At 38.6% G+C, this 13716-nt stretch overlaps 1 protein-coding gene across 1 annotated transcript in view; it reads left to right on the forward strand.

Annotated features, from left to right (window-relative positions):
• The window catches only part of pcyt2 (phosphate cytidylyltransferase 2, ethanolamine), an 80567-nt gene that overhangs the window by 30971 nt on the left and 35880 nt on the right, over positions 1 to 13716 (forward strand). Inside the window, exon 4 of the mRNA XM_028819283.2 lies at positions 9825 to 9891. Within this exon, the coding sequence (XP_028675116.1) occupies positions 9825 to 9891 (67 nt within the window). The remainder of the gene's footprint in view (positions 1 to 9824; positions 9892 to 13716) is intronic.

Consider the following 13716-nt stretch of genomic DNA (forward strand, 5'->3'; position numbering starts at 1 on the left):
ACCAGTTATTCCACGAGGGAGACCAGCAGATGAACTCAACGCGTGTTTAAAATCCATGCTTCTCCCACGCTCGGTTATATGTCGCGTGTTCTCGGGTAGGTGCACCAAAAAATGTATACATTTAAGCATGTAATGGGCAAACAAAAAATTAGGTATACCTGAAGGCACTGCAGTAGTACTTAATGTAACTTTACTTCTTAAATGTTAATGTTTTACTGTTTAATAATTTATACGCTTCTTATATGTTGTTCCAATTCTTTTATCAAAATACCACTGACAGCGCAATGCACGATAACATGGAGTGAATACACCATACGCATCCGCCCACGGCTGCCCTGCTGTGCGCAGATAGGAGTTGATTCTACAATAAAATAAAGATAAAAAGAGTAAAACAATCATCACCCATAAAGCGTGTATGTGTGTATATATGTGTATATATATATATGTTGATATGTGGATGTGTATATGTATATATATATATATATATATATATATATATATATATATATATATGTGTATATGTATATGTATATATATGTTTATATGTGTGTGTGTGTGTATTTTATATATATAAAACACAGCAACACTCATAACAATGACAACACAATTACATTGACAATCATGTTACGTTATTTTTAAAATGTTTCCTTTTTTTTTCATAACCTCTTTAACACACTACTTCTCCGCTGCGAAGCGCGGGTATTTTGCTAGTGTATATATATATATATATATATATATATATATATATATATATATATATATATATATATATATACACATATATATATATACATATACACTGTGGAGGATTGCCGGCTTCCCAGTCCAGCCCTCACCCCCAGGCCGCTAGGAGGAGCCCTCCGGACAGCATATTCGTGCCCCAAGTTCCAGCAGGGCCTCATGGACTTTGTAGTGTTGTGACACAGCCCTGCTGGATACCTTGGGGGCTGCCAGGAGTCGCTGTAGGGGGGCTAGTGGGCTCTTGTGTGCCCTATAACCCGGGAGTGCGTCATAGTCACGTGACCGGAAGAAACGACGTACTCCCGGGATGAAGAAGAGGACTGTTTGCCCTGACCCGGAAGGAAAATGGGCTTGTGGGTTTGGCCAGGAACCACTTCCGGGTCAGGGGCTATAAAAGGATTGTGGGAAGCCCAGAACACTGAGCTGAGCTGGGAGGTAGGGTGGCGATGTGTCTGGGCGAGGAGGATTGTTGGTTTATAGAGAATTGTAGTTATATGAGTAGTGTGGTGTGTGGAGTGCTTTGTGCACAGTGTAATAATAAAAAGAAGATTTATTATACTTTCACCTGGTTATCAGAGTGGTACCTGAGGGTTCAAGAGGTGGACAAAAGCCTTAACTGCTACAACACATATATATCTACATATACACATATACACATATATATATATATATATATATATATATACACATATACACATATATATATTTGCAGTTGGAGATCCACAAAGGGAGAAAAAACGAATCACGTATCATAAAATAGTTTTATTCCTGAGCTTTCAACCCCTATCAGGGGTCTTCATCAGAGGATAATGCTTAGACTTACAAGAATCAAAGGCAATATATAGCATTACATTCAGTATTGGGGGGAGGATGGGGGGGTGGGTGGCAGTGACTAAGTCAGTATGATCAAGGGGGGGGGTGTATCGTTTAATTAAAGTGCATATGTCCTTCTTAAGTTGGCATATGCTGGGTTTATGTCCAAGTGTCTGTTGATAGCGTTTTCATCTGATAGCCAAGACTCGGCCAACTCTCTGGCGCTTTTTGTACTGGCCTTAAATTTTACTTTTACGTTGTCCCAGTTGAATGTGTGTCCTGTCGATTTAGTATGTGCATATATCAAAGACAGTGCGTCCTTTCTTCTGACGGCGTTGCGATGTTCCTGTACACGTGTTGAGATTTTTTTTGACGTTTGTCCTATGTATACAGCATCCCCCCCCAATACTGAATGTGATGCTATATATTGCCTTTGATTCTTGTAAGTCTAAGCATTATCCTCTGATGAAGACCCCTGATAGGGGTTGAAAGCTCAGGAATAAAACTATTTTATGATACGTGATTCGTTTTTTCTCCCTTTGGGGATCTCCAACTGCAAATATGCAAACCGTATCACAGACTTTCTCTTCCATTCACATATATATATATATATATTTATACATATACACATATATTATATATATATATACACATAATTTAAATCAGATGAAGTTTCTCCAATGCTGTCTTTAATTAGTTGTGTTAGTGAATTAAAGGAGTGGATGAATAAGAACTACTTGTCTTTAAATACAGATAAAACAGAGATGTTAATTGTTGGAGGGAATGATGCCGATCACAACAATATTTTGTCATCATTTAACTCAGTGGGAATCCCAGTCAATTTTACTGAATCAGCCCGCAGTCTAGGAGTTATCTTTGACTCTAGCATGTCATTTAAAGCGCATATTACAAAGTTGTCCAAAACATGTTTCTTCCATCTTAAAAATGTTAGGAAATTAAGGTGCTTTTTAAATAAACAGGATTCTGAGAAACTAATTCATGCATTTATCTCTAGTAGGATTGACTACTGCAATGCGGTGTTCACTGGATGTTCAAACTGTTCTTTATACAGCCTCCAGTTAATCCAAAATGCGGCTGCGAGAATTATTTCAAGAACAAGAAAATACGATCACATAACTCCAGTTCTTAAATCCTTACACTGGCTCCCGGTTAAGTTTAGGGCAGATTTCAAAATCCTTCTTTTAACATATAAAGCATTAAATGGTCGAGGTCCGGCTTACTTGTCTGAACTTATCATGAGTTACAAACCTGAGCGCACATTAAGATCTGAAGATGCCAGTCTGCTTATGATTCCAAGGATTAATAAAATAACAGTGGGAGGTCGAGCTTTTAGTTACAGGGGGGCAGCTGAACTCTCAGCAGAGCAGAAATGGACTTTGTGCTGCTTCTGCCAAAATGCCTGCTTGTCGCTCTGTGCTTTCAGAAGGAGGAGTGTGTGTGCGTGCGTGTGTGTGTGTGTGTGTGTGTGTGTGTGTGTGTGTGAGGGCTGAACGCACGTTCGCTCAAACCCCCCACCCCGGAGGCGCAGTCCACTTCGCATTGTCAAGGGGGTGGGGAGCTGAATGAATGCTAAGGAGAAGTGGACTTTGTGCTGGCTTTGTGCTGCTTGTCGCTCTGCGTGTCAATAATTTAAAAGCCTGTACAATCAGGCTTTTAGGTGTACATCACCTATTTTCCTGTCTCACTGTCTTGTCTTGCGTGAAGATAAAATGTTTTATAATAGTGAGATGTTACTCATATCCTTAGCCCGACATCCACATATCATATGTGTTAACAAAGTGTGTTTTATAAGTTTACATGTGTTTGAAGCATGTGGGATGGGTATTTTAAGGCTTAAACTATAAAAATGTTTATTTATATGGTCTTTCTATATCGCGGATTTTCTCCTGTTGCTGATGGGTCTGGAACATAACTTCCGCGATAGGCGGGCAATCACTTGTATTTAAAAACCCGCAAAGTCGTGAATCTGCGAAAAGTGAACCGCGAAGTAGCAAGGGAATACTGTACACACACACATATATATATATATATATATTCACGGCATTCGAAGTCTGTGTCACAATCTGTTAGTGTGGGTGGTTACGCTTTGTGGTTGGCCAGCAATCAGCTAACATCCGCCACGGTGCCCTCAGTTTGTGAAGAGCAGATCATAGAATGGTTGCAATAGTTTACTGTCAAATAAATGCAAAGAGTACACGACACGTGTTTCGCCCTCATTCTGATATATACACACACATATACAGTGGGTACGGAAAGTATTCAGACCCCCTTCAATTTTTCACTCTTTGTCATATTGCAGCCATTTGCTAAAATCATTTAAATTAATTTTTTCCCTCATTAATGTACACACAGCACCCCATATTGACAGACAAAAAAAAGAATTTTTGAAATTGTTGCAGATTTATTAAAAAAGAAAAACTGAAATATCACATGGTCCTAAGTATTCAGACCCTTTGCTCAGTATTTAGTAGAAGCACCCTTTTGAGCTAATACAGCCATGAGTCTTCTTGGGAAAAATGCAACAAGTTTTTCACACCTGGATTTGGGGATCCTCTGCCATTCCTCCTTGCAGATCCTCTCCAGTTCTGTCAGGTTGGATGGTAAACGTTGGTGGACAGCCATTTTTAGGTCTCTCCAGAGATGCTCAATTAGGTTTAAGTCAGGGCTCTGGCTGGGCCATTCAAGAACAGTCACAGAGTTGTTGTGAAGCCACTGCTTCGTTATTTTAGCTGTGTGCTTAGGGTCATTGTCTTGTTGGAAGGTAAACCTTCGGCCCAGTCTGAGGTCTTTAGCACTCTGGAGAAGGTTTTTGTCCAGGATATCCCTGTACTTGGCCGCATTCATCTTTCCCTCGATTGCAACCAGTCGTCCTGTCCCTGCAGCTGAAAAACACCCCCACAGCATGATGCTGCCACCGCCATGCTTCACTGTGGGGACTGTATTGGACAAGTGATGAGCAGTGCCTGGTTGTCTCTATATATACATACATATACACACATACATGCACTTACAATAACATAGAAATCAATATAAACAACATTAACATCATTATCATATGAGAATATGAAGTAATATATAAGAAGCACATTTCATATAAATATAAATTATTAAACAGTAAAATCTTCTTCTATAATTTGCTACCGTGGCTATTCGTTTGTCTGTCCAGGATTTTAAATCACCTGTAGCTCGCAAACCGTTTCACCTATTGACTTGAAATCTGGTACACATATAGTACGTCATGTCTACTAATCGCTTTATGGGTGATGATTGTATTACTCTTTTTATCTTTATTTTATTTTATTGTAGAATCAACTCCTATCTGCGCACACCAGGGCGGCCATGGGCGGATGCGTATGGTGTATTCACTCCATGTTATCGTGCATTGCGCTGTCACTGGTATTTTGATAAAAGAATTTGAACAACATATAAGAAGCGTATAAATTATTAAACAGTAAAACATTAACATTTAAGAAGTAAAGTTACATTGAGTACTACTGCAGTGCCTTCGGGTATACCTCATTTTTTGTTTGCCCATTACATGCTTAAATGTATAAATTTTTTGGTGTACCTACCCGAGAAAACGCGACATATAACCGACCGTGGGAGAAGCATGGATTTTAAACACGCGTTGAGTTCATCTGCTGGTCTCCCTCGTGGAATAACTGGTAATGTTTGACTAAAATCTACAGCGAGTAAAATGACATTACCTCCTATTTTTTTTTTTTTACGATCTCTGAGATCTTGCTTTTTTCGGTTCAAGGCTTCATAAGCTCTTTTATGTTCCATGGTGTACTTATCCCAAACCATCATCTTTGAATGTTGCAAGACTTTCACCTTGTATGTAGATCGGGGTAATTACATTCATTGCATTCCTAGTCTGAATCACAATCTGATTGTATGGGTGGTTACCTGGCAGGTAACGCTTATGCTTGGTCATCAAGTCTTCTAACATCCGCCACGTGCCCTCTTTTAATTGCGAGAAGCAGATGTATATAGCCAAATTCTCGCGCTTCGTTGCGGCGAAGTACTGCTTTTAATTTTTTATTAAGAAGAAAAGAAAACCTTTTTAAACGGATCGAAAATATACCATTAACAATTTGTTAAGGATCTGTTTTTTTGTGATCCTCCCTTTTCACAGCTGTCGCGCTACGGCGTGTGTTTCGTTTATTTGACAGTATGTAGATCATGGTAATTACATTCATGGCATTCGTTTTCTGAATCACAATCTGATTGTATGGGTGGTTACCTGCCCAGTTACGCTTGTGGTTGGTCAGCAAGTCGCCTTATGTCCGCCACGTGCCCTCTTTCTGTTCCCAGAAGCAGATCATAGAATGGTTTTAATAGTTTACTTTCAAATAATGCAAAGAGTATGCAACACGCGTTTCTCCCTAATTCTGGGCTCATCAGGCGTACACACTCACTGCATCCCCTCTCAGGAATCGAGTCTCTATCGTCAGCGCCAGAGTTGAAGCCCCTAACGTTGCGGTCAGCAAGTCGGCTAACATCCTCCATGTGCCGTCTTTCAGTTGCGAGAAGCAGATCATAGAATGGTTGAAATTGTTTACTTTCAAATTATGCAAAGAGTACGCGACACGTGTTTCACCGTAATTCTGTGCTCTTCATGCGTACACACTCATTGCATCCCCTCTCGGGAATCGAATCTCGAACGTCAGCGCCAGAGGTGAAGCCCCTAACGTTGCGCTACGGCGTGTGGTTCATTTATACCTCGTGTCTTCTCATTAAACTTTTATCTTGCGAATATGTTATTGCAATCCGCAGCGGGAGCGTTTCTATAAACTTAATTTAAACTTACGTTTTACACCGTGCTTTGTTTCCCTTATGAAGATGGTTGTATGCTTCACTCGCTCGCTTCTTATTGTTTCGCTCCCTTCTCAATTGTTTAATGAATTTTTTGTTCTTCGCTGTTTGCGGCTCTTCCTTCATTTCTCCCTACTGCGTTCACAGTCTTTTCACGTGATTACGTGGGAGGCGTGATGACGTGACACTCAACTCCGCCTCCCACGGCCATCGAGCTGCCGTCCATTACAGTATATTGTCAAAAAAGAGGTTCCAGTTATGACCATTACGCGTTGAATTTCGAAATGAAACCTGCCTAACTTTTGTAAGTAAGCTGTAAGGAATCAGCCTGCCAAATTTCAGCCTTCCACCTACACGGGAAGTTGGAGAATTAGTGATGAGTGAGTGAGTGAGTCAGTCAGTCAGTGAGTCAGTGAGGGCTTTGCCTTTTATTAATTAGTATAGATAATAGATAGAATGTAGCAGCCATTGGTCCTCTTTTTTTGGCTATGGTGTGGCTTTATTTTGTTTTGCATAATTTCTTAATCTTATTTGTAAGTCTTCATGTTTAGGGTTGCTCTGTCTTGATGACTTCTCAAGTCCTAAAAATTAAGTCTCTTTACACCTGAAAAAGTTTTTATCTTGTAGCCTCTTGTTGTGAGCATTAATGACTAAATTTGTGCGTAATACTTATGCAACATAACCACGTTAAATGCTCTCAGACATTATTCAATTTGAGCTATATGAAAAGGTAATGTATATACAGTGGTGTGAAAAACTATTTGCCCCCTTCCTGATTTCTTATTCTTTTGCATGTTTGTCACACAAAACGTTTCTGATCATCAAACACATTTAACCATTAGTCAAATATAACACAAGTAAACACAAAATGCAGTTTGTAAATGGTGGTTTTTATTATTTAGGGAGAAAAAAAAATCCAAACCTACATGGCCCTGTGTGAAAAAGTAATTGCCCCCTGAACCTAATAACTGGTTGGGCCACCCTTAGCAGCAATAACTGCAATCAAGCGTTTGCGATAACTTGCAATGAGTCTTTTACAGCGCTCTGGAGGAATTTTGGCCCACTCATCTTTGCAAAATTGTTGTAATTCAGCTTTATTTGAGGGTTTTCTAGCATGAACCGCCTTTTTAAGGTCATGCCATAGCATCTCAATTGGATTCAGGTCAGGACTTTGACTAGGCCACTCCAAAGTCTTCATTTTGTTTTTCTTCAGCCATTCAGAGGTGGATTTGCTGGTGTGTTTTGGGTCATTGTCCTGTTGCAGCACCCAAGATCGCTTCAGCTTGAGTTGACGAACAGATGGCCGGACATTCTCCTTCAGGATTTTTTGGTAGACAGTAGAATTCATGGTTCCATCTATCACAGCAAGCCTTCCAGGTCCTGAAGCAGCAAAACAACCCCAGACCATCACACTACCACCACCATATTTTACTGTTGGTATGATGTTCTTTTTCTGAAATGCTGTGTTCCTTTTACGCCAGATGTAACGGGACATTTGCCTTCCAAAAAGTTCAACTTTTGTCTCATCAGTCCACAAGGTATTTTCCCAAAAGTCTTGGCAATCATTGAGATGTTTCTTAGCAAAATTGAGACGAGCCCTAATGTTCTTTTTGCTTAACAGTGGTTTGCGTCTTGGAAATCTGCCATGCAGGCCGTTTTTGCCCAGTCTCTTTCTTATGGTGGAGTCGTGAACACTGACCTTAATTGATGCAAGTGAGGCCTGCAGTTCTTTAGACGTTGTCCTGGGGTCTTTTGTGACCTCTCGGATGAGTCGTCTCTGCGCTCTTGGGGTAATTTTGGTCGGCCGGCCACTCCTGGGAAGGTTCACCACTGTTCCATGTTTTTGCCATTTGTGGATAATGGCTCTCACTGTGGTTCGCTGGAGTCCCAAAGCTTTAGAAATGGCTTTATAACCTTTACCAGACTGATAGATCTCAATTATTTCTGTTCTCATTTGTTCCTGAATTTCTTTGGATCTTGGCATGATGTCTAGCTTTTGAGGTGCTTTTGGTCTACTTCTCTGTGTCAGGCAGCTCCTATTTAAGTGATTTCTTGATTGAAACAGGTGTGGCAGTAATCAGGCCTGGGGGTGGCTACGGAAATTGAACTCAGGTGTGATACACCACAGTTAGGTTATTTTTTAACAAGGGGGCAATTACTTTTTCACACAGGGCCATGTAGGTTTGGATTTTTTTTTCTCCCTAAATAATAAACACCATCATTTAAAAACTGCATTTTGTGTTTACTTGTGTTATATTTGACTAATGGTTAAATGTGTTTGATGATCAGAAACATTTTGTGTGAGAAACATGCAAAAGAATAAGAAATCAGGAAGGGGGCAAATAGTTTTTCACACCACTGTATTTCTGGTCATCATTATTAAAATACAGTGATGTATACATTCAAACTCTGTCAGCAAGTGAAATGGTGTTTATATACAGTATAACCTGGATCGCTTTAAAGAGTTGTTCAAGTCATCGTTGTTGGTAAAAAGATAATGATGCTGCACATGCACTGCCTAAATTTCTCCTCTGCCTAAGAAAGTATTTTTTTCTTAGTGCATTTTTCAAACAACCAGTTTTTCTTTTTTTTGGTGACAGGAGGCTAACCAGATTCTCTTCTTATGTAAGTCTCTATGGCTCAGAAATACCCCTTGTCATTAAAAAAAAAAAAACACGCCTCAGTTATTGGTCAAGAGTATTATGATTAGTTAATGAGAAAAATGTTTCCCCCCCCCCCTTATGGAAGTGATCTCAACAGATTGAGATCCAAGCCTAGCTGCACAAGAGAAGATGCATGTCTTTATAAATTACAGTAAATACTAGTGCCCATAAGTATAAAAAAAATGATATTAGCCTTGTCAAACTGTCTTGCATGTTAAATGATCTCTAGTTTAAATATGTGATCTTTGTAGATATTCTTCTCTGTTAAGTCAGTCTGACATACTGTTCAGAAAAACACATGCACAGATTTTGCCATATCTTCTATTAATTTTTGTGTGTTTCTTCAAATACCGTATATGTTTCAATAGATTGCAGAAGTAAATATGTTGCCTTAGATTAGTAAAAGCTGTCAAGAATTCGGTTTTATCATAAAAAATAGATAATAACAATTAACTCAATGAATATTAATCACATTATGATGTAGTTACTTTAATTTTTACTTTTATTCAATTGGGTTTCTGCCAACATGGAAATGAAGCTTCTGTAACAAAAAATACTAATGATAATTTGATAAATCTTATAGATAAATTTGTGTATGATGTAATATTTTACTTTATATTTATTTGTAAGAGTTGTAGGTAGAGTTTATTTCCTGCTCTGTTGATGCAGGAATATTAGTTAGGGTGAAGCAGATTCTGAAGGAAATATGTCAGCTTTACTTTGCAGTATAAGCTACAATTGCAACAAACTGTCTATGTTTGATTTTAGACGACATTACTTTGACTGTTGATGGAAAGGACACATATGAAGAAGTTAAGAAGGCTGGTCGTTACAGGTAATAATTAGGGGTTTTATATTTTATGCTGCTACCATATTTTGAGTTAGGTTATGAAGCACTGAATATTTTCATTCTCTTCAGTAAGTGGAATGCTGTGACCTATTAGTGTTATCACCAGATATAATTTTAAGGAATTTTTATAAGGTTGCTTACAGTATTTTAAATCACAAAAAAACAATTCCTAGCTGCTCCATAAAATTTCTGTTTTCCTCTCTTTATTGAAAAATGTCCTTATTATCGTATGTTGAATGTCATTTTGAAAACAACAACAACATTTATTTATATAGCACATTTTCATACAAAAAGTAGCTCAAAGTGCTTTATATATTGAAGAAAAGAAAAATAAAAGACAAAATAAGAAATTAAAATAAGACAACATTAATTAACATAGAAAAGAGTAAGGTCCAATGGCCAGGGGGGACAGAAAAAAAAAAAAAAAAACTCCAGACGGCTGGAGAAAAAAATAAAATCTGCAGGGGTTCCAGGCCACGAGACCACCCAGTCCCCTCTGGGCATTCTACCTAACATAAATGAAATAGTCCTCTTTGTTTTTAGGGTTCTCACGGAAGGACTTGATGATGATGGTCATGCAGACTTCTGGCTTTTAATCCATCACTGTTGGAACATCACGGTGCTTTAAGTAGATGGTGGTGGCACAAGCCACCACCAAAATGACACCGGAAAAGGAAACAGAAGAGAGAGTAGGGGTTAGTACAGATTTTAGAGCCGCCATGAATAGTTATTATAATGAATTGGATATACAGAGTATCAGGATTAAATTACAGTGAAGTTATGAGAAGGCCATGTTAAAATAATGTGTTTTCAGCAGTTTTTTAAAGTGCTCCACTGTATTAGCCTGGTGAATTCCTATTGGCAGGCTATTCCAGATTTTAGGTGCATAACAGCAGAAGGCTGCCTCACCACTTCTTTTAAGTTTTGCTCTTGGAATTCTAAGGAGACACTCATTTGAGGATCTGAGGTTACGCTTTGGAATATAAGATGTCAGACATTACGATATATAAAATGGGGCAAGATTATTTAAGGCTTTATAAACCATAAGCAGAATTTTAAAGTCAATCCTGAATGACACAGGTAACCAGTGTAGTGACATCAAAACTGGAGAAATGTGCTCAGATTTTCTTTTCCTGGTTAGGATTCTAGCAGCTGCATTCTGCACTAGTTGCAAACGATTTATGACTTTTTTGGGTATTCCTTAGAGGATTGCGTTACAGTAATCTAGCCGACTGAAAACCAATCCATACATGCACTATATGAACAATGCTACAGTACAGACAGCTGCTACAGTACAGTTTAACTGATCCCTTTCAATAGTTGTCCTAATCTAGAGAACTTAATCTGAATGCATACAGAACAGAGAGATTAGCTAAAGGAAGAGAAGAATGTTGGTAAGGATGGTGGCAGTACAGTGTTTTCCTATGTGCATTTAATCTAAATTACAAAACAGTGGTAGAACTCTGTGCATTTCTTATCACTTGGAGCTCAGAGTGACTTGGAAGTTCATGGCCTTGGCACATGCACTATGAAAGTAACTAAAAGATGATGCACTGCTGTTGAAAGAGTATTTAGCTAGAACTTAAATCCAGTAGTATTCCAAATTTAATATATACTTTTTGGCAATGTATTGAAGTATCTTCTTTCAGCTACTCCCATTAGGGGTTGCCACAGTGGATCATCTTCTTCCATATCTTTCTGTCCTCTGCATCTTGTTCTGTTACACCCATCCTCTGCATGTCCTCTCTCACAACATCCATAAACCTTCTCTTAGGCCTTCCTCTTTTCTTCTTCCCTGGCAGCTCTATCCTTAGCATCCTTCTCCCAATATACTCAGCACCTCTCCTCTGCACATGTCCAAACCAACACAATCTCGCCTCTCTGACTTTGTCTCCCAACCTTCCAACTTGAGCTAACCCTCTAATGTACTGATTTCTAATCCTGTCCATCCTTATCACACCCAGTGCAAATCTTAAGATCTTTAACTCTGCTACCTCCAGCTCTGTTTCCTGCTTACTGGTCAGTGTCACCGTCTCCAACCCATATAACATAGCTGGTCTCACTACTGTCTTGTAGACCTTCCCTTTCACTCTTGCTGATACCCGTCTGTCACAAATTATTCCTGACACTCTTCTCCACCCATTCCACCCTGACTACACTCTCTTTGTCACCTCACTTCCACAGTCCGCATTACTGTGTACTGTTGATCCCAAGTATTTAAACTCATCCACCTTCGCCAACTCTACTCCTTGCATCCTCACCTTTCCATTGACCTCCCTCTCATTTACACACATGTATTCTGTTTTGTTCCTACTGATCTTCATTCCTCTCCTCTCTAGAGTCCTGCACATCCCCCTTATTCTTAAGTATTGGCACTAGTACACTTCTTCTCCACTCCTCAGGCATCCTCTCACATTCCAAGATTCCATTAAACAATATGTTTAAAATTCCACTGCCATCTATGCTTCCATATGTCATCTGGACCAACGGCCTTTCCATTTTTCATCCTCTTCATAGCTGTCCTTACTTCCTCCTTGCTAATCCGTTGCACTTCCTGATTCACTATCTCCACATGTATTGAAGTATGGGAATAATAATGTACATCTGTCTATACTAAATGTTAACTTCATGTTTAAAGTGGTTTTGATTTTATAAAGTAACGTATAGACTATATAGACTGCAACACAATAATTTATTGTTTAGTCAGGGTAATTAATAATTTTGATTATAGTTTGTGTTGTGCTGTCTTAAAAGCATAAAAAAAATATTCCACTTGTATGGATTTTTTTAAATACATTGTGCAGTATGTAAGATAATAGATTGCTTGTAATAACATTAGCAATGCAAGGCATGATATTTCCTTCCACTTTGTAGATTAATAATTTTGTGTTATATACCAAATTGTTTTGACTTAGTTTAACTGATTGTTTCTTATACATCCAAATTCTATTTATACATATAACTCTGAGAATTTGTCCAGTCGAGCTTTATTTTATATAGTGTCTTCCACAAAGGCTATCATTAGTACTATATATACCAGGGGTCCTCAATCACGGTCCTGGAGGGCCGCAGTGGCTGCAGGTTCTCCTTCCAACTGGTTTCCTAATTAAAACTCAGGCCTTGCTGGTAATGAAACTTAGTATTTAACTGTATGCCTTGTTAGTGCTTTCATTCACCCAACATAAATTGTAATTGCGATGTAGTGTTTCTTTACCTGAGAGCATTATCCATGTGTTTTGTGGACTAGAACAGAATTAAACTTAACGCTTCTTCCAATTCCCCTCTCATTTATTTCTAAGCATTTTTAATGGTGCATATGCTCAGGTTTAAAAGGAAGCACGTTGGCTGGAGAGCTGCTGGTTTATTGGTTATCTGCATTTTATTATTAACTAATGTCTGATTAACCAAACAGGCAACAATTAAAATTTTAAATATAGCTGTTAAAACTAAAATAGGCAATTAAGGGTTCGGAATTGTAACAGGCAAGATAACTCAATATAAGCCCAAAAATTGATTGCTTTAGTAGAAAAGAAATGGGCTCTAATTGAAAAATTGGTTGAAGTGGAGGACTGTCCAGGACTGTAATTGAGCACCTCTGATTTACAATGTAATTAAATTTGTCTTTGATGAATGAAAGTGCTAACAAGCCATATAGTTAAACACCAAGTTTCATTATCAGCAAGGACTGAGGTCTAATTGGGAAACTGGCTAGAATGAAAACCTCTAGCCATTGCAGCCCTCCGGGACCGTGATTGAAGACCCCTGGCATATACCTTAAACTGTGAATTTGGTGGAAATACTTCTTTTCTT

This window comes from Erpetoichthys calabaricus, chromosome 14, assembly GCF_900747795.2.
Source record: "Erpetoichthys calabaricus chromosome 14, fErpCal1.3, whole genome shotgun sequence".
Classification (NCBI taxonomy): Eukaryota; Metazoa; Chordata; class Cladistia; order Polypteriformes; family Polypteridae; genus Erpetoichthys; species Erpetoichthys calabaricus.